Below are 19,497 nucleotides of genomic sequence, written 5' to 3' on the forward strand. Positions count from 1 at the left end.
GGAATATAATGATATTTTAGTTATTAAATGCGCGTAATTAATTTATGCACCGCTGAAAATAAAGTTGTTATTATGACCTGCATGGTGGGGTGCGTGCAGAAAATTGAAATCAAATAACTTTAGCCCAATATTTGCTCCTGAACACTTGAAGAGGCCTCAAGTGCTTGTGGAGCTTATTCTCGTGCTCCTTGGGAAAAAACACACACACACACACACACAAACATTCATGAGGAAAGTCGAACATCTTAAAAAAGTCTGTCTGTCTTCATAAATTAAAATCACCTGAAACATTGGCTGTACATTTGGACCTCTGGTCATGCACACACGAATGAAAAACAATATAGTGAACGCACCTGAAAGTCACATACCGGTAATCAGAAATGCTTATATTGCAACATGAGGTACTTCCAAATATATTAATAGCATGCAGTGGAACTTTCAAATTCCCCAGAGTGGTACCATTTGGTGTGTAAACAATATGTTTTGTACAATGTCACATTTAAGATTTTTTTTTGTGATGCCACCATAACTGCTCAAATCGATGCCAGAAGAAAAAAATATAACCATACAACAGGAAATAGAACTTATTCCAACAGTGCAACGTGAGCTGTTCATTCATCAGATAAATCAAGGAAATGCTCACAAACATTAGCGTAAACGTATAATTGCCAAAGTCACTTAAAAAAAAAATCTGAAAATGAAAAACAAATTCACCAAACAAAGAGTCCAGTTGCCTCAATAAAACCTTTTGTGGATTAGCATGTCCTGGATGATTAAGAACCTACGGTACATTTAAAAAAACAAACAAACAAAAATAGGCTATTATGAGGCTACTGATAAACATTAATTACAGCAATACTTATAAAATGCCTCCGGGTGACAGCATCACGCTGTCTACAATCCTGTTCTTGATCCATACCGTGTTCAAATGTTTTCCACTCGTTTTTAAAACATCGGATGTCAAGCAGAACTAGATTGTGTTCAAACGTCCAATGAAAACAAACCATGAGCAAAATAAGATAGCTTATAAAAAAAGGTTTATTATTGCACATTCCATTTCTTTTCAAAATTATGACACTTGACTAGTTCGGATCATAAAAGCACATATTCACCATTACTGTGAACATTTGAGGTAATGACTGTAGCACAAATGTGAGTAAACTGACAGTATCAAAAGCGCTTGGATGTATTCAAGAAGAAGCATCAGATAAATAGAATAAATGAGACAATTGGCAGAAGTGCTCAAACAGGCACTGGAGTGGATTCCGCACATTGTACAAGAGTAGAGGATGATTGACTGAGATGATGTTGTCCGCTTGTTTGTGCATTGCAATTTGCATACAAAAAGTCAAAAGTAAGTGAATGACTTTGAGGTGTGTCAAACTAGTTAAGGAAAAAAAAACCTATAAAAGGTACAGTACAATATCCAAATATGAACAACGCATCTAGTTAGGAATGCAGCTGAGCATTTGGTGACTATTATGCCTTGAAACGTCTCATCGAGGATTATGGTCAACTTTTGAGGTTCCGCTGTATGGGAATATTTGAGGAGGTTGCCGTTGTCTTAGCTTTCAGCGCAATTCCTCCTTAAGCCTCCACAGGCCCTCCTCTCCAGAACCGCGCTGGAAGTCGCAGATGCTCCTGAGCAGTTCTCGGAAGACGGGCGACTGCTTGACGCTCAGTCTGGGTGTGAAGTACTCCAGCAATTCCTGCGTGCTGGCCTGCCCGTCCACTCGCGCCTGGAAGGCCACAAAGTTGCGCAGGTCTGCCAGCAGCTCGTCAAACTCGGTGTTCGGAGCAGGACGCGAGCTGCCGGCCCCGTCCTCTTCTCCCTCGTTGTCTTCTTGTTCCTCTCTTTGGCTCCGGGAGGGAAGGCTGAGGTGGTTGCGCTCTCTCATGCGGGCCAGCAGTGTGCATGAGGAGGGAGGGGCTGAGCTCAAATCACTTTCGGCTACTTCCCCGCTGAAATGAGCCCCTGAATCAAGCTTCTTTGACTGTGTCTTTGTTATGATAGCAGCATCCTGACAGAGAATCACACACATTAACATTGTGAAATTTAATTAACCGCTACTGAGGCTGCAATTAGTGAACCCTCGATTTTTTTTTTACTGCAGGTAAAAAATGTATGCCTGTGAATGCTATACATTATTGTCAGCCTACATCTGCTTTTGCCAATTTTTTCTTCAAAAATCTGTTGTTGACAGGGTTATATCACCAACACATTGATACTATTTGTTAGCCTGTCTATGGCGTTTTACATTGTGTGCTGATGCTAAGATAGCTAACTTTGCTAAGGCAGTTTTGTTAAAGTAGTTTTCAAACCTTTTACACCAAGTTCCATGTTTTAAAAAAAGGCACCACTGTATGACTAACATTAAAATATAGTAGTAGTAGTAGTAGTATTAAAGGTCTAAAGCAGGGGTCCCCAACCTTTTTTGTCCCACGGACAGAGTCAGACAATATTTTCATGGACCGGCATTTAAGGTGTGGCGAATACACCAAATAATACAACAAAATAATATGGTATGAGCTGCATGAAAACTGTGGTGTTTTCGAAATATAATAATAAACACAAGGAGCGTCTAATCTGGTCGCAACACTCTTATTGCTATGGTAATGTTTAATGCCTTCAAAATACGATACAACGCAAATTCAAAGTGCATGAAAATGACGACTCACCACAGCGCCGAGCTTGATTTTCTGCAATCAAACAGTCCCATCTCGGGGTAATAGGAGACAATGACACCTCAAATGTGTGGTTTATGTCCAATCAATTTCGTAATTTTGTTTTAGCCGCCGTTGCTGCAGAAACTCCCCACTTCACACAGGCAGGATGTCGGAAAGAGCAACAGTGCTATTGTGGCGATCTCAGAGTATTTAGCCATAACTTGAACCAAGTTGTCTCAAACGTACTTTTAAGGCCGCCGTCATTTGCGATCTCCAAGCAGCTTTTTTACTCATTTTGTGGGCTTCAGCGTTTTGTTTTTGAGCGTCATCGGTCACGTGACCGAAAAGCGTGGCTTGACGTCAGTCAAGCGTGATACAGACGGATGTAACGGAGAATCCGGTAATTTTTCAAAATAAAACATCTTTCGTATTCCGAAATAAATAAAACAGAAATAAGGCAAGTTCTTTCTGTGCGGCCCAGTACCAAATGCCATGTGGACCGGTACCGGTCCGTGGACCGGCGGTTGGGGACCCCTGGTCTAAAGTTTCCAGGAAAATAACAGTTTTGCAAATCAATACAACATTGAAAGAAAATTAAACACAACTGAATTGTATTTGGGCCAAGTAACACAAGAGTGAGCCTGACTACTCGTGGCACACTAAGAACCACTGGTTGGAATTGCAAATATACCGGTACTATAAAGTTTGATCCCCAAATATTTCAAACTCATCTTACAACATTACCCTTCAAAATCAAAGGGTAATAAAGGGTAATAACATTTTGGACCGTCACACATCTGTGATGATCCAAAATCTAAGGCTGCCCTCAAGGTACAATGATACGGACCCTAAAAATGACCCCTCATGAAAAACACTCGAGTTACCTTGCATTTGCTCGAATTGGGGAGCGTGTGCACAGATGGTCCGACCAAGAGCGAATTCTTCTTTTGCCCAAAGCGTTTCCTGGAGAGTAAAAGGCGGGCCAGAGTGAGGCGGGTAGGTCACATAACGAGCAAGCATCTGGAATTCATGATGTCCGACTGAGTGTGCGTACCGTGCGGGCGGCGGGGGGGCTCGACTACCGGCCAGTCTGCACCGCTGGCGAGACACTTTGAGGGCTTTCAGGGCATCCTTGGCCACCTTGTCAGCTTCGGCCTCCACCAGGACGTAGTCTGGATTGGAGGACTCGATGATGGAGTCGTGCTGCATCACGCTGTGGATTCCTGAGACGACACGACTGTAATACGCATCTGCACGGAAAAGCTCGAGACTTGTCAAATAAAGCTGAGCTCGTACCAGATTTTTTAAAGAGCTTTGACAAAACGTAATCGTCGGATTTGTTCCGGTCTTCGGCGTCCATCCTCTTGTACTCTCTCTTCTTCACTAAGTGTGAGATGCGTTGTCCCTCGAAGCGAGCGTCCTTTTCACGTTTACGCTTCTTACTTTTGTGTCTCTTCACTTTGTTGGAGTCGCAGTGCTTTCTCTTCTCACTACGTTTCAGGCCTGTGTCGATATTTAGTTGGGCACATGACAAATGCGGCTCTGCATCCGTGCCGTTCGGATGATTTCCTGCATTCGTGGTACCGTTTATGGTACCCCGAGATAATGTGCATGTAGATTCAGAGCTGTTTAATAAGGAATGTCTATTATTCGTATATATTTCATTTGGCTGAGGTTTGGAGTGTTTACTATGGTGCGTTCTGTCGGATTTTTGAGGTGCCTTGACATCAGAGCCGGTACCTATAACGAATGCAGGGGAGAAAAAAAAATGCGTTCAGGGAATCTGTTGTAACCTCCTCCAGCTGACGCCCAAAACGATGCATACCGGCAAATATTGCACTGGTCTCTGTGCCCTGCTTCTCATCAGGGTCAACTAAGGTGAAAAGTTCATAAATGTCGTTGGACTTGAAGAAGCGGCGTTGTTTGGGGTCCTTCAGGACACGGTTGGTCAGAAACTGTTTAAAAATTTGTCTGTATGGTGCAAACAGAAATGCATTACATTAAAGCGTGTCATGGGTACAAAAGCCAAACAGCAATTGATTAATGCGAAAAAGAATGGCAGTGTCTAACCTGTGGTAAATTTTCTCCTCAATGGTGCCTGCAGTTAGGAGTCTGTAGACGGTTACTTGCTTGTTCTGACCAATTCTCCAGGCCCGCTCTCTCGCCTGTGGACCGCACAAATATAAACAGGAAATCGATTAGATTCACTTGCCTATTTGTCTGTATCATTTTTTTCTGCAATGTTTTTGTGGCTTCAGTCATTCAAAATTTGGTCGAGAAAATCAGGGATCTGATTTTAAAGCCTTATTGTACCACAACCGTAGTCAATAGTAAAAAATAAAACCAACACCACCAAGGGCCTTGGTGGTATGGTCGTAATTTAGAGTGTCTATTTTCCTCTTTGATTGTATTCTGATTATTCTTTCGGAATATGTATGGCAAAAAAGTAAAAGAAAAAGCAAAAAGATATAAAGTTAATCTATCCCTTCTAAGATACTAGTGGACATTGAGTCTAGGTTTTGGGACTTCTGAGGTGTATTTTTTCCGAATAAAAATGTTTTGAAACTACAAATGGTACGACTTCATGAAATTGAAAGAAAAAAGGAGAATGACAAACCTGAGTGTCAGTACTCGGGTTCCAATCGGGGTCATAGATAATAACCCTGTTGGCTCCAGTCAAATTGACTCCCAGACCTCCCACTTTTGTCGTCAGCAAGAAGACAAATATAGATGTGTCCTTTTGAGGGATAAACAAAAAACATGTTTAAAGTAGTATTCGGACTTTGGGCAAAAATTGTCACATTTCTTTTTTCAAAAATAGAGACAAATCAACCATTCACTGGCCACTTTATTAGGAACACGCATAATGTGATGATCGACTACACTGATGACACTGGACACTACGAAAAGTATTTAAAATTATTTCTGTGCATTAGTGTGATTTTGGTCAGAACACACACTCTTTGTCATTCATAATATTTTGTCACAAGGGCAACGTATGAGTAATCTTAGTCAAAACTGATCACGTCCATCTTTGTAAATGCAGAGTAGGTCTTATACTGCCTTGTGCAGCTGAACTCAAATGCTGTGTCCAGGAGGAGAATATCTTCCTTTAGAACCTCACTGGCCCACCTTCTTACCAGTAACATTCTCTCTAAATGCATTTTGAGTTCCCCATAATTGACTACATTTGACCATAAAATTTGCAGGGGCTGTCATTCTTACCAGTTAATCAATTTGACATTGGAGGTTGGTTATGACAAATGACGATAAAACCGTTTGCTCAATGAACGTATCCAGGTATATAAAATTGAGCAGTAAAGAGCATCTACATGAACAACAGCTTGCCATCAATTAGTGTTTCCACCTCAGGGTGAGAACGGCTCCTCGGAAGTCTTTTTGTCCCTCAGGAAGGGATTTTCATGGGAAACACTACTCGGCGCCATTAGGGATGAGTAATCCGTACCTCGTTGTAACGGGTGATAAGTGGCTGTCGGGAAGCTATGGGGGTAGTGCCGTCCATTTTCAGGTGCGTGTAGTTGTTCTGCCTCACAAACACCTCCAAGATGTGCAACATCTGCGAGGGAAGAGAGCGGTTGGCAGGGAGGACAAAAAGGAGGTTGGGGAGGTCGGGGTTTAGATTATACCTAAAAGGATTAAAGCAGATTAATATTATATGGACACAGATACCGACAGGGAGGGTCTCAGGTTTCCTCTGAGGTCTAATCTCATTGGTATCGACTACGACAACAGATGCCTCACATTCTTCCTCTCATAAGCACCCTCAAAAATTCTACAACTACATTCATCGTCCAAGGAAACAAATGACATCAGGGTTCAATTATTTACATTAATTTTTTTTAATTGAACAAAAATAAATAAATAAACACGGCTTGACGGTCACCTGTCGAGACTGCGTGAAGAGCAGGACTCTGTGACCCTGCTTGAACCACAGACGCAGCAGAGAGTCCACTACGATCAGCTTGCCCGAGCGTTTCCAGTAGCCGAAATGCTCCTCTTCAGTCAGCTCCTCCTCGGTGATCCCCCTCAGCAGGCGCGGGCCGCCAGAGAAAAGGTCCGGGTGATTGCACATCTTACGTAGCGCTATCAAGCCCGCGAAAACCTGAGAACCAATTAAGTTGTTTGCGGTCAACAGTCTGTCTGAAATTACAGCTTGCGATTGGCGCTGTTGCGATATGTTTTTTTTTTTTTTAATTCAACTCTTTTGGGAATAATGTGATCTTGCACTGTTGTCCGTTCTGAAACAAACATGGACACACATGGCATTGAAGAGGACACACAATAATGTAAGGTCACTTTAGTTCGTCTGAGAGCTGTTTTATTTGTTTTGATGCTTTTGTTAGATTAGCAAAGGAGGGCTAATGGGCAAAGCATGAAACAAACAATATATAACAACTCAGGAATGAGCAATTCCGCAACAATCGGAGGTAATTACACTTATTAGCTATACTATACTTTATGTCGATGGAAACAGGGAGGCATTTATCTGTCTTAGGCGGCCCCAGCAACTAATTGGAGCATGGGGTGTATTTCAGAGATGACCTCGGAGAAAATACAGTGTTTAATTTTTGTATTTCTATTTGTGGTTATTGTCAATTATAAGCAGTTAGATTTTTGTATGGTTGATCTCTTCTTTTATTGGCACTGTTGAAAGCTCATTGATTCTTGAGAAAGATGTTAGCTAATTATAAAAAACCTTGCGTAAACATTGTTGTCGTCTTCACAGCGCTGTACCTTTAAACAGATAAACGCAAAGAGGGATGAGTTGCATAACTTATTTACGGACAATTAGGGGCATGTATTTTGATGAAGGCACAGCGGTCACTGCATTAGTAATGGTGGTTAATGGACTCGGGAGTGACCACTAAATATGTGTGTATGTGCAATCTGCTGTGGTCACCCTCGGCTCTCCAACCACGTCCATTTGGTTAGTGGTGATAAATGGGGTGAGATTCTCTCCTGGGTCCGGCTAATGCGAGAGTAGCATCTGTACAACCTCCACATCTTTAAGGACGACTAAAGTAAGCTTGTTATGGAGCTGACCAAAATGTAGGTTTACGAAAAGAAATATTTCACCCCAAGTCTCTAACCATAAAAAAAGGCTTTAAGTGATGAACTAAATTCATTAGTTAAGGGGGTTAAATAATGAATAAGGCTTGTTGTGTTCCTGGAAGTCATGTCCCAGACCGCAAGTGCACCCTCCGTGTCTTTTTAATGCAACATGCATCAAATCAGCCGACGCATAAAATCAGTTTGGTTACTCTGCTCACCTGCATGTCCCCATTGAGTATCTGGAAGACTTCTTTGGAGTTTAAGAAGCTCTGATAAACCTGCCGCTGCTCCTGTGTTAACCTGCAAAATAAAACCTACGCATATAGAGGGGACAAGTGTTCAGAGAGTGTAATGAGCGGTGAACATCCTCTTTAAAGCACCTTGCTGAAGTGGTGTGTGTGTGTGAGAAGAGAAATTAGATGGGCAGAATCGTGTTGGAGCCATCAGCGTCTCTGGGGACGGACTTAATGAGCTGAAGTGAACTGAGGAGTCAAGCGGCATCAGACTCAAGGACAGACCAGAGACTGGGCTACATTAATGAATATTTGCTCCTTTTACTTTAGCAGGACTTTATTAGCTGGCTTCACCTGGAAAGGCCATGCAAAGTCATGGAATAATTATTAAGACTTTGCACATGTGGTCCCTTTCAATGATCAAGCACTAGCAAAGGCAGTTAAATACTTGAGTCCACTTTCCACCAAATTTAGTAGATTACTCAACTATTTTTTTCAATCATGTATGGGGTACTTCAAAAAAAATTACGAAAAATAAAAACGGTAACAAAAACTAATGTTTGCTTGAATGAGAAAGATATACCTGCTCATTTTTGTCAGGTAAGGCGAGGTTGGCCTTGACGTCTGCCTTCATTCTTCGAAGGAGGTAAGGATTGATGGTGTCCCTCAGCACGCATGCACACTTGAACGCCGTCTGGACCTGGAGGTGAACACGTGATCCGGCTCATTAAAAAAAGAACAGACATGCAGCTAAAAAGAGCAGCCAATGCAGTCAGCGGTAACACCTGTCAGCAGAGATGTTTCCTGGAGGCAGGATTGTCATTTGGCCCCCCTCTCACTCTGTCATCACCTCCTCTAAGCTTTCTGAGCCACTGACCATTGAGCAGAGTGCTGCCTGTCTCAGGGGACACAAGTGGAGACCCTCCCCACACCACTCAAGTGGCCTTCTTCACCTTATGCTAAAGGCCAGTTACCTTTTGGAACATTAACTCACTGGAGGTACGCAGGGGGATCAAAAAGACCGCCTGTCACAGCAGGAGTGGGTGATAAGACAGTGAGAATTTTGGCCGGAGTGTAGACGAGGTGAGAGAGGGCAGTAGATGATGCTGAGTGGGTTCACATGTGGGTATAAAGGCGCGCTTCAGTAATGGATCCCATCTCCACATGTAGATGTGGCCCCCTCTCCAATACGCTTTTATGTACTTTTACACACATGTAGGGTTATACACACACATGCCACGCACAGACACACACAACCCACGGAGCAGTGAGAATTTTAAGAAGAGGACAAAGTAGCCGAGCGTAGCTTTCTCTGACCATTTAATAACATTAATAATTAGTAAAGGTTTTTATTATCGACAGCGGAAGAAGCATCGATAGCCATCTTAAATAATTAAATCCATTCAGTCAGTGGGTTATTAACGAGTGGACACTAATGACAACGGGATAAAATGTAGGTCTCCACTCCTCTCTCTCTCCCTCTCTCTCTCTGTGCACAAAACAAACAGACACGTACACACATGGGATGATCTTAAGTTTCTTTGCATGGCTCTACAGTATTATTTGGCTCTTTACGGCTCTGCTGTCCTCTTGAAATCAGCATGTGCATGCAAATACAAATAGTGATTGAAGGTGCTAAAACTCTTTACAGTACGTGTCAAACATGTAGCAGACAGTCCTTTTGAAATGAAACCATGCTTGAGAAAGCTAGAAATACAGGTAGAGCTATCACCACTGCCCTGAACAAAAATATCAGTTTTTTTCCCCCAGATAGTAAGTTTTCTGGTCTTTGGAATTACAATACATGTTTGTCATCCAAACCATCTGCTCACTAAATGCTTACTGGGAGTCAGGCCAATGAGTACCAAATGTAAAGGCGACAACCGTTCATAGGTCAGTACCTGAACAGGTGAGGCATTGCTGTATCCTCCCATAGTGATGGGCACTGAGAACTGCTCCATGAAGACGGGTAAAGTGCCCAGTTTTCCAGGAAAGATAAAATCAAATAGAGACCAGAGCTCCTTCAAATTGTTTTGCATGGGGGAGCCAGACAAGATGAATCTGTGAGGGGTGCGGAACTGGAGAAAGAGAGAGAAAGAAGGAAAATAAAAGATGTCAATGAGAGTGAAAGAAAAATCTTCTGCGACATCTGTATGCAGATACTGTATTGCACTACAAACGTCAGTCCAAAGGCTACCATTTAGGGGCAACACCTTCAACTTAGCAAAAACCGCAGACAAGCAAGGTTCAAAATTGGTGATGTATCTCTCAGCGTGACACACTGCACCTGTTTGCAGGCTAGGGTGATTCCGGCATTTGGATTTCTAATTTTGTGTCCCTCATCCAGGATGACATAGTGCCAGTCGTAGCGTTGTAGGGTGTCCTGCAAGATCCTCACTGCTGAATATGAGGTGATCAGGATGCCGTGACATGATGCTATCTCTGCAATCAACTTTTCCTACAACAGCAAAAAAAACAAACAAACAAAAAAACATCTTACTAAAGAGAATCTCCCTTCCTATGTGGCATAAGGAACTAATAGTGCTCTAGTGCCCCCCAGAGGAATAAGACTCCATTGAAAACTTTATAGCTCACACAGGAGGATCTGTGAACACGACCATAAAACTATAACCAAAGGAAACAAAACAGACCTTGTTGCTGCTGAAGGACCCCGTTCCATGAAGAACGGCGACTCTAAAAGGTGGCCACCAGGTGTGGAACTCCTTCACCCACTGGTGCATGACCGTAGCAGGACACACGAGGACGGTGGGGCCCAAACCAGCATACCTGCAAGCAAATGCGGAGTATGTGTCAACAAGGGGGACAAAGGGTTTATTACTGCAGGAAATATCAGCAAATTTCATTGGCAAATTAAAGTAATAATTCCTAAACCAAATTAAACTAAATAAAGGCAATTCCCAGAGAGCGGAAAGTGCTTGCGTGAGGCAGAAAGTAAAAGGTGGCAACAGAATGTTTAACTTAAATGATCGTTTTACAAATTCGCTCCTGTGAAAATCTACAGAAAATGTGCACATAAGCACACCCTCAAAGATGCACTAATGGCCCGGTATGAACCTCAGCATCAGTGGAAGCTATTGATATTGGACCATAATTGAGTTTGCGAGCAATCAATTTGGACTTCTACAGCAGACAGAATATTGACCAATGGGGAAGCTCCGCCTACCAAATGCACAACTGTTATTTGTGCAGTAAAACCAGATTATCACCACTCCTGTGCCATGTATTATACATTTGATTTATGGCCCCGCTCCGGCAGCGTAGCCATTTCATGACTCAGAGATTCCACTTAAGTGTTCATGAAAAGGCTCACTCAAACGGTGTCAGTGTATCCTCTGATGTCTGCAGGACCAAAGTCAAGAGTCCGATAATTGAAACACGTTAAATAATTCAGATGAGCACACTCAAGCAGAAATCCTCCTAATCAAATATTCATACCATACAGACACAAAGTCTCAGGCCAAGCTTTGTGTGTGCGTGCACCTGTAGTTGGAGCCTCGGGTCCTCAGTTTGCTGTAGCTCAGTCCAGCCAGGAAGCCGATGATCTGGATGGTTTTACCCAAACCCATCTCGTCTCCCAGGATACCTCCTGCCTGTTGACAATGGAGCTCCCACAACCACCGCACGCCAGTCTGCTGGTACCTGACAACACAATACACGCATGCGCAAACCACAACTTAAAACAAGCAGCACAATTATTTTAGGTCAAAAGAATATAATGAATTACACACTGGTCAGAATAGGTACGATTGAGATGTGACAGTGTGAACATGTTGAGATCATTAAATCGGGGCCCAATATTCTGCATCAGATGCAAATAAAACATGTCATTTGAAATGGAATTTTGCCCATTCAAACCGTTGCATGACTCCTATGAGTATCAGATTACATACAGTATATAGTTAACCTCTGTTCAATGCAGGGTGTCCATCCAACTTGTTCCACACGAGTTGGAACTGCACGATAGAGACCAAACAGTTTATGTATTTTTAGATGTGGTGGCCGTGCATGATGGCGGCGAGTGAGTCTGTGCAAGTGTCTGAGCGTGAGCTGTGGCCAACAACAGCTCTTGCGCAAATGAGCTGGTTGTGCTCATGTGTTTTATTGTTTTCAGTGTTTGATAAACTGCTGAAAAGTGCAAGTAGATACTTTTCAACCCCAATAAATAAGTTAAAAAAAAATCCATGTTGGTAGGCAACACACAATACAGCGGGGCAACACTGTATTTTGGGGAGTGGCGGGTGTTATCACTTCTAACATATTACATAAAGGAAGTTGAACACACTCAGGTTCTACCCACACGGCTAATTAGTCAATTGAGTACCGGTAGTTTATTTCCAGGAGTTGTAACAAAAATATCACAAACGATGCCATTATACAGATAACAAGTTTTTGTAGCCATCCCTTTAACAGTAGGTTTAGGATAACTGAGACACTGAAATAAAAAGAATGTAATTATAATGAAAAAAAATCCTTTTCGTGACTAAATCCGGATCCACACAACTTACTTGAAAAGTTTCTTCCAGAGGAAACCAGGCACTTTGAAGCCTTCATCAAACTCTGCATCACTGTCGTCTGTCAGCTCCTCACCTCTCTCCCGCCTCTCCTCCCTTTCTAGAAGACGCTGTCGCTTCCACCTCCTAGCAGGAAAAAGTACAGACTCTTGAAGACGCGGTACGAAAACAAACGCGGGACTTAATGAGTAAGGAGCTTGTCTGGAAGCGATACTGTTGTTATTAAGGCTGAGACAGATTCATAATGCTTTTAAGAGCTAATAAATGGATGGAGACCCCACAAAAGTTGTGCGGAAGGCAACTTGTTAGGTCCCTTAAGATTTGCAAGCTGAACAGAAAAAAAGAGGTAAATGTAAAGGAGAAAGGGTTTAATAATGGCGCGGCAAAAGGCAGTTAGAGGCAGAGTCGTCACGCAGCAAATGAAGATTGATACAGACAATTAGTAGTGTGAGTTCCCCAGAAAGGTGTGAGGTGGAGGGGATAAGAATCCATCTTCATTTGGGCCTGGTCCTGTCACCCTGCCACAAAACTGCTCCTTTAGCTGGGCCTGTGAGACCTCGTGCTCTAATTAAGTCAAGACTAAGCATTGGTTCAGTTAATTACACTTTTCTGCCCCCTCTGCACCAACAGCATTGCCACCTCACTGCCTCCGCCCCACTACAAACTGCTCCTTACAACATCATTGCTGGCAAGGCCGGACGGCCTCACCCAGCCGTGCCGTGTCGTGCCGGTGCTGCTCAACTGACATTCAATCATTGTAGCGCAGAAAAAGAAAGGACACATGCCAACACAATTTATTTGGCAGCTATAAATATGAAATCTCATTAGGGCTGCTCTTCCCCTAATCTGAGCATGAGCATGAGCATGAGAGTGAGTGAGTGTGTTTATTTAAAAAAAAAAAAAAACATGGACGAGGATAATTAGGGCAGATCGAGAAGGGGGGGAAAAGAGCAAGGAGTGAATTTGCTTCGTCAAGAAACGGCTGCCAATCTCATCTGGGATTAACTCTTTTCTGGCACCGTGCAGCCAGCACAAACCAACTAACTCATGCAAATAACAATAGCACATTTTCACTATGCCAGAGGCGTTATCAACTAAAGATGCTCAATCTTGTTAATTGGCCACTTTCCTAAAAAGACTTGCAGCCAAACTTTGTTAAACGACGGAACAACGGCGGACCCTCTGGAACTGGAATTGAACTGTTGCAGTGAAGTTTTTACCTTATCCGTTGTCTGTAATATTCCACATCGCCGTCATCTCTGCATTTCTTCTCTTTGCTTTTGTCGTCATCCTCTTTATCTGAATACTGGTCATCACTCTGCTGTTTCTTAACCGGCCTCTTTCCCTTTGCTTCATTCTTCCTCTTGTACGCTTTCAACTCGTATTCGTCATCGTCTTCACCAAAGCCTTCCTCCATGGCGTCTCGTTCTGGATCGAAGCCTTCATCGCTCGGCAGGTACTCGGAGCCATCGCTGTCAACCTCGTCACCTTCTGTTGGAGTTTTTCTCTTTGGCTTTGGCGCTTGTGGCTCAGATTTCGTTCTCGCCTTGGGATGAGCCTTCAGTGCAGTTATCTGGAGCTTTCGCATGCGCTTACGCATTTTCTTGTCCTTGGGAGACGAAGCGGTTCCTTTAGATCCTTGTTGATGCTTAGCAGAACCTCTTCTTTTCTTCGCATGAGGAGTCCTCTTCCTTTCAGTGGCCAGCTTAGCCTGGTCGGCCAGGTACTGATCGAAGGCCGAGTTCTCGGCCAGCATCGGTTTGCGGGGCTCCTTCTTCTCCTCCGTCTGTGGGATTCGCGTACCAAAAGGTGTCATGTGACCTGTCCGGATGAGCTCCTCCCACTCTGTCTCCTGTGCTGGCATGAGCATGCTGCCCAGCGTGGAAGGGCCAGGCTCTGGTACAACAAACACAAGTTTTGGCCAAATGCTTGATAGATAATCAAGGCGTTGATCACTAATACAACTGAGTTGGGTATTTTGCTGCAGCGGAACATCACACGAGCTCCTAGGGGCAAGTCAACATATTTCCTCGACATTGAACGACACTTTACATTCTGTGTATGCATAAAAACAATATATAATGGATATAAGCAGGTTTAAAAGGGCTTATCCTGCATTTGTTTGTCAAAGTTAGAATTCAAGGTTGAAATATAAGCGGTAAAATCAACAATGACATTGACTTTTTATAGAACATACTCTACTCGCCAATTGGACTTGTCCCCAGATTCGTTCTTTCTTTTTGCTTCACTTCAGTTGAATTTAGTTCATTTGTTATAGTGACCTTACCCGTGTCTTCTGCATCCTCTGCCAAAAGCTCATCTTCAAACCTTTGGATAATTTCTCCTCCCAAAATAGCCTGAAGTCGCTTCTGTTTGGCTCTGACCTTCTTGAGCTGTTTCTCCTGAATCAAACACACACATAAACTTTTTAGTAGTAAGGTCACCACCAAATTAATGTGAAAATACCATCTTAATAACCTTACCTTATTTTCTTTCTGCCTTTTGACCGATTCAATCTTCCTGCTGATGTCTTTACTCGATGAAGCATACGGGGATAGCTGCTCAATGATTTTATTGATGTGCTTTAGAGATACCGTAACAGACCTAGAGGTCAAATGGAAACAATCATAATCAAAATATGATACAATTGTCATAAAATAATTATAGTTCAAAGTGAAACATTTTTGACAACATTTCCTGTGTTTTTAGAATTTCAGAGCAGGTCAAATATCATGCTCCCATAGGCTAGATATGGCCTTAATCAGGATACTCACAGATGATGACCGGGACAAATTTGAGCATCCACCTCAAGAAAAATAAAGTAGCTAATGGTGGAGTCAGTGTTTGTATAACATATTTCACAATTCATTCAACACAATAAAATTACAAGGAAAATAATTCCCAAATAGCCACACCATCAGCATAGCTTCTTAATTTGTTCGACTACTACTGCTATTCTATTACAGTGTGTATTTGAGTTTGCCCACTGTTGCGCTGGTCGTTTTAAATGATTATTTGTATTTTCTTTACCTGACATCATCCAGCACCGATTCGTACTCCTTCTCGGCCTCTGCTTTTGCAGCAGCCTGACTGGCCTGCTGGATGGCCTCGTCCACCTGCTGCAGGACACCTTGCTCCAGGACATCCTGGTCATAGATGGCCACGCCGAGGCCAAGAAGTTCGTCAGCCCCAGAAGCTGATTGGATACGCTGGCGGTCAATATGCACCAAAGCTCCGGACCTCTTACCACCTGGACACAACAGTGGATGATAATTTGAAACATGACCAATGATTTTAGTAAACGCGCCAAGCAAAATTACTCAGAGTAGGCACCACTGTTACCTTCCCCAGCTTCGTTGACAGCTGTGCAAGGAGACGCAGCCTCAGGGTCCTGAGATAAAACTGCTGACCCCCCATTCTCCTCTGAGCTTGACCTGCAGAGAGCCACACTGGCCAACCCAGAGTGGGAGGAGGGGACCTGGTCCTCTGGCCCATCTACTGGCATGATGAGGCTGTAACAACGTATGATAAGGCAGACCCTTTACCATATTTTCATGACATTTTAATTATGAAACAACTATCTCTGCTACCTGATCATTGTAATATACAGGGTGTTCCAAAAGTCTTGGGCACAATTTGACATTGAATATATCGGTTAAGGTTATAAAAACGCATCTGGTAAATTCAGACAGCTTGTAATCTCAATTTTTACATAGAATGTTCAAAGATGTTCAATGTGAGCACCATTGGTCATACGACATACATCAAGCCGAGTCTAGTCAAATTCTTGCCAAACGCGTCCCAGCATTGCATTGTCACTGGTTGCACCAGCTTCTGTTATTCGTGCCTTCAGCTTAAAGCATAAGCACCCATCCGTTATGAATTTACCATGCCATCTCACTATGGACTTCCTCTCTGGTGGCTCCTTTCATCAACAGTCCATGATTCAAGTGAACGCCATTAATGGGTCTGAAAAGAATCTTAAAAAAAACAATAGCCTAAACGAAAAGCTTAATGTGATTAGCTTTAAAATGGCACAACTTTTATCTTACTACCATTCATAGTTAAGGAGATATGGGTAAAGAGATTTTTGTCTCTTTATAAATATACTAGCTAAACCCTGATGGAGCAAAAGAAGACGCCATGCACGAGACTACTATTGCAGTAGAAAAATATATTTGGACAGAAAAGATCATCCGACAGCGGAAGACCTGCCCTGGAGCTCAAATACCACCTCACTGGCCAAAAAGGCCCACCAGCGCCTGTACTTCCTCCGCAAACTGAGGATGCGCAAGAGCCCCGCCCCCTATGATGCAGACTTTCTATGGAGGCACCATTGAGAGCATCTTGACCAGCTGCATCAACGTGTGGTACGCCGCTTGCACTGTGTCCTGCAGAAAGAGTCTGCAGCGCATTGTGAGAGCGGGTGAGAAGATCATTGGTATCTCTCTTCCTCCACTGGCGGACACGTACAACTCTCGTCTGACCCGCCAAACCACCCAGATCGCAGGTGACCCCACCCACCCGTCTCACAGCCTCTTCGACGTGATGCCGTCGGGGAGGAGGCAGCGATGTCTCTCTGCTAAATCCACCAGGCTCAAAAACAGTTTATTCCACTAGGCGGTCAGGAGACTAAACTCACTCCATGTTCTGCCCACCCCCCCCCCGCCCCCCGCCCCCCGTCCCCCGTCCCCTCCGCCACAATCGGTGTCCCTCCCCCAGCATCTGACATCCGATTATTGCACTTAAAACAACAAGTAACTACGAATACAGTATACAATAATTACAAGTGCCCTTGGTTGTTTGTTCTTGCTATTTGTTTATTTATTTTTATTGAACATATTTATGTCTAATTGAATTCAAACGTAAATGTTATCATTACATGTTAGCACTGTGGTTGAGAGAGGAAAGTAATTTCATCTGTGCTGTATGTTCCACATAGAGCATATTTGACAGTAAAACTGACTTGACTATTGACTACTGAGTCGCGCTTCGCTCGAGTGGCGTCCCTACATGGGGACTTCAAATGTTACCAAGACTTTTGGAACACCTTGTGTTGACAGCAATCAACACGTCTATGTAACGGTTAACTGTCCACGTAGGCGACGGGTTCCCGTTTCATCAATATGTTAAATAAGGTACGCGTCACGAAACGTTGGGTTGAAATAATCCTCTTGTCAATTAAGACTGCAATTTAATCAAAACTGGCAGGTAGGTATGCGTCTCACGGAGTCCATTGTTTACATGGGCTAGGCTAGGCTGCTCCTCTTCTTCTCGGCTTCTCGGCCCAGGGGAGCAGGCGAACGACTAACGAACTACACACCGTATAACAGACGAACTCGCTAAGAGTATATGAATGAAATGACGGCAAACATGTCATACGCCAGCAAGAGGAGCACAGGTAATACTTACGAAACGTGCAGTTACACAACATCTGCGTCCTGCCAAAGCATTCTCCGGTGCCGAAGAACGTCGAGTAACCTTTGATTTGTGCGACAGCGCCTTCTGCTGGCGGTCCGGATTCTGCTTATTTTTTTGTCCGACAGATGACGCTATACAACCGTTTTCTATTTCGCTTACCAGTTGACTGACAGCAACAAAGAGGCGATGCCTTCGAAAAAAAAAAACTACTGTAAACATAAGACTGTTTTTACTCAGCCTCTTTAGAGGTCTCTTGTCATTTAATCATGTGATGTAATCTCTGTTTATCACGTGAGGCTAAAATGATGTTCATCAACGTCATGATGCCGCTTGGACTCGATTTGACCTCGGTCTCGGAATATACGAAAATACAATAAATTGTGATTTAGGGCTCGATTAGTTATGCTTATGCTTACATCCACACTTCCTGTCCAAATATTTGAACAGGAAAAAAATTGCAAATTTAACGATGAAATCATGGACATTTTTTCACTAAAAACAAATAAGTACAAAATCACACCAGTCACCCAAAAATGAGCTGAATAGGTTTTGTCTTACATTTAAGAATCAACCCAAAATGCACTATAACCTATGCTTGTGAACCTAAATTGATCTTCTCTAAACTCTCCAACTGTTCAACATTTCACTACTTTTTGCACAACTTGCTGTTCTGTAACAATATGCTTAACTGTAAAATTCAAAGTGGTTGATCCACGAGTCTACCAATGAATATCCTGGTTCAATGAGAAGTGGAATTTAAACATTCTTCACCATGTGATTCATATGTGTGCAGGTATTACCGGTATATAAATTCGCCCCATTGTTACATATAACAATGCAGCAATGGACATTTTTGGAAATGAATGGATAATAACATGAGTGTGAAAATGGCTCTCTAGTAATGGGAATCCTTTGGAAAAAATAACACATCAGTGTTGATATAAATGTGAGTGGTTCCAAGTAGTTGTGTGCCTCAGAGGAAGTTTGTTTCCAATGTTTTTCAATAATAAATTGTGGTTTTAATTAAAACATCTTCTTGGATTTGCATTAGGGGGTTGCTGAAAGGAAAATAAGCCATTTTAGCTGTCTGGGGTTGAAAAATGTTACACGTTTAAAAAATGTTATGAAGATACTGGAAATAATAAATAAAGAAAACTTTTTTTTGCAAGCACTGTGGCTTTATCACAGAAAAATCTTCAATGTGCAGACCATGTTTTCATTATATGTCATTATTTTTACAGAGCCACCCACACAGGAGTCAGAATGGGTCAAAATAAACGCCTGATAAATTACTGATGTTGTGAAAAAAGTGATACATGCTCACAATGTTGTGACTGTGAGGTCGAGAGGCAGTGGGGAATGTAAACTTATCATCTGTTTTGCCTTTCATCTTTTGTGTAAATTCAGCTTTTTAAACCAAGGGGAGGAGATGATATTATGCTACCTGACAGACCTTCTCATGCTTTCAAGGTTTGTAGCCATTTGGAATTGTTTCCATCCAAGTGCATAGAAAACACATGAGTGGCGAGTGTAAGTGCGTGTACATTTTCAGATGTCTCCTGAGTCAAGTC

The 19,497-nt window shown here is 42.8% G+C and overlaps 1 protein-coding gene across 3 annotated transcripts; it reads right to left on the bottom strand.

Annotated features, from left to right (window-relative positions):
* Positions 1–1,030: 1,030 nt before the first annotated feature.
* ercc6 (excision repair cross-complementation group 6) lies at positions 1,031–18,030 on the bottom strand. Of its 3 annotated transcripts, none has more exons than XM_052079514.1 (22): positions 17,918–18,030; positions 15,839–16,017; positions 15,536–15,755; positions 14,989–15,109; positions 14,793–14,907; positions 13,726–14,401; positions 12,500–12,631; positions 11,475–11,633; positions 10,625–10,760; positions 10,261–10,431; positions 9,875–10,051; positions 8,557–8,673; positions 7,959–8,054; positions 6,572–6,790; positions 6,134–6,244; positions 5,285–5,404; positions 4,738–4,832; positions 4,493–4,638; positions 3,964–4,407; positions 3,722–3,890; positions 3,552–3,630; positions 1,031–2,021 (listed from the first exon to the last, which is right to left on the bottom strand). In XM_052079514.1, the coding sequence occupies exons 2-22, from the start codon at positions 16,008–16,010 to the stop codon at positions 1,572–1,574; spliced, it is 4,125 nt and encodes a 1,374-aa protein (XP_051935474.1). In that variant the 5' UTR covers positions 16,011–16,017; positions 17,918–18,030; the 3' UTR covers positions 1,031–1,571. The 3 variants fall into 3 exon arrangements, with proteins under 3 accessions (XP_051935474.1, XP_051935475.1, XP_051935472.1); XM_052079515.1 differs by lacking the exon at positions 17,918–18,030 and adding an exon at positions 17,829–17,911; XM_052079512.1 differs by lacking the exon at positions 17,918–18,030 and adding an exon at positions 16,394–16,590.
* Between the last annotated feature and the right edge of the window lie 1,467 nt (positions 18,031–19,497).

This window comes from Hippocampus zosterae, chromosome 11, assembly GCF_025434085.1.
Source record: "Hippocampus zosterae strain Florida chromosome 11, ASM2543408v3, whole genome shotgun sequence".
Classification (NCBI taxonomy): Eukaryota; Metazoa; Chordata; class Actinopteri; order Syngnathiformes; family Syngnathidae; genus Hippocampus; species Hippocampus zosterae.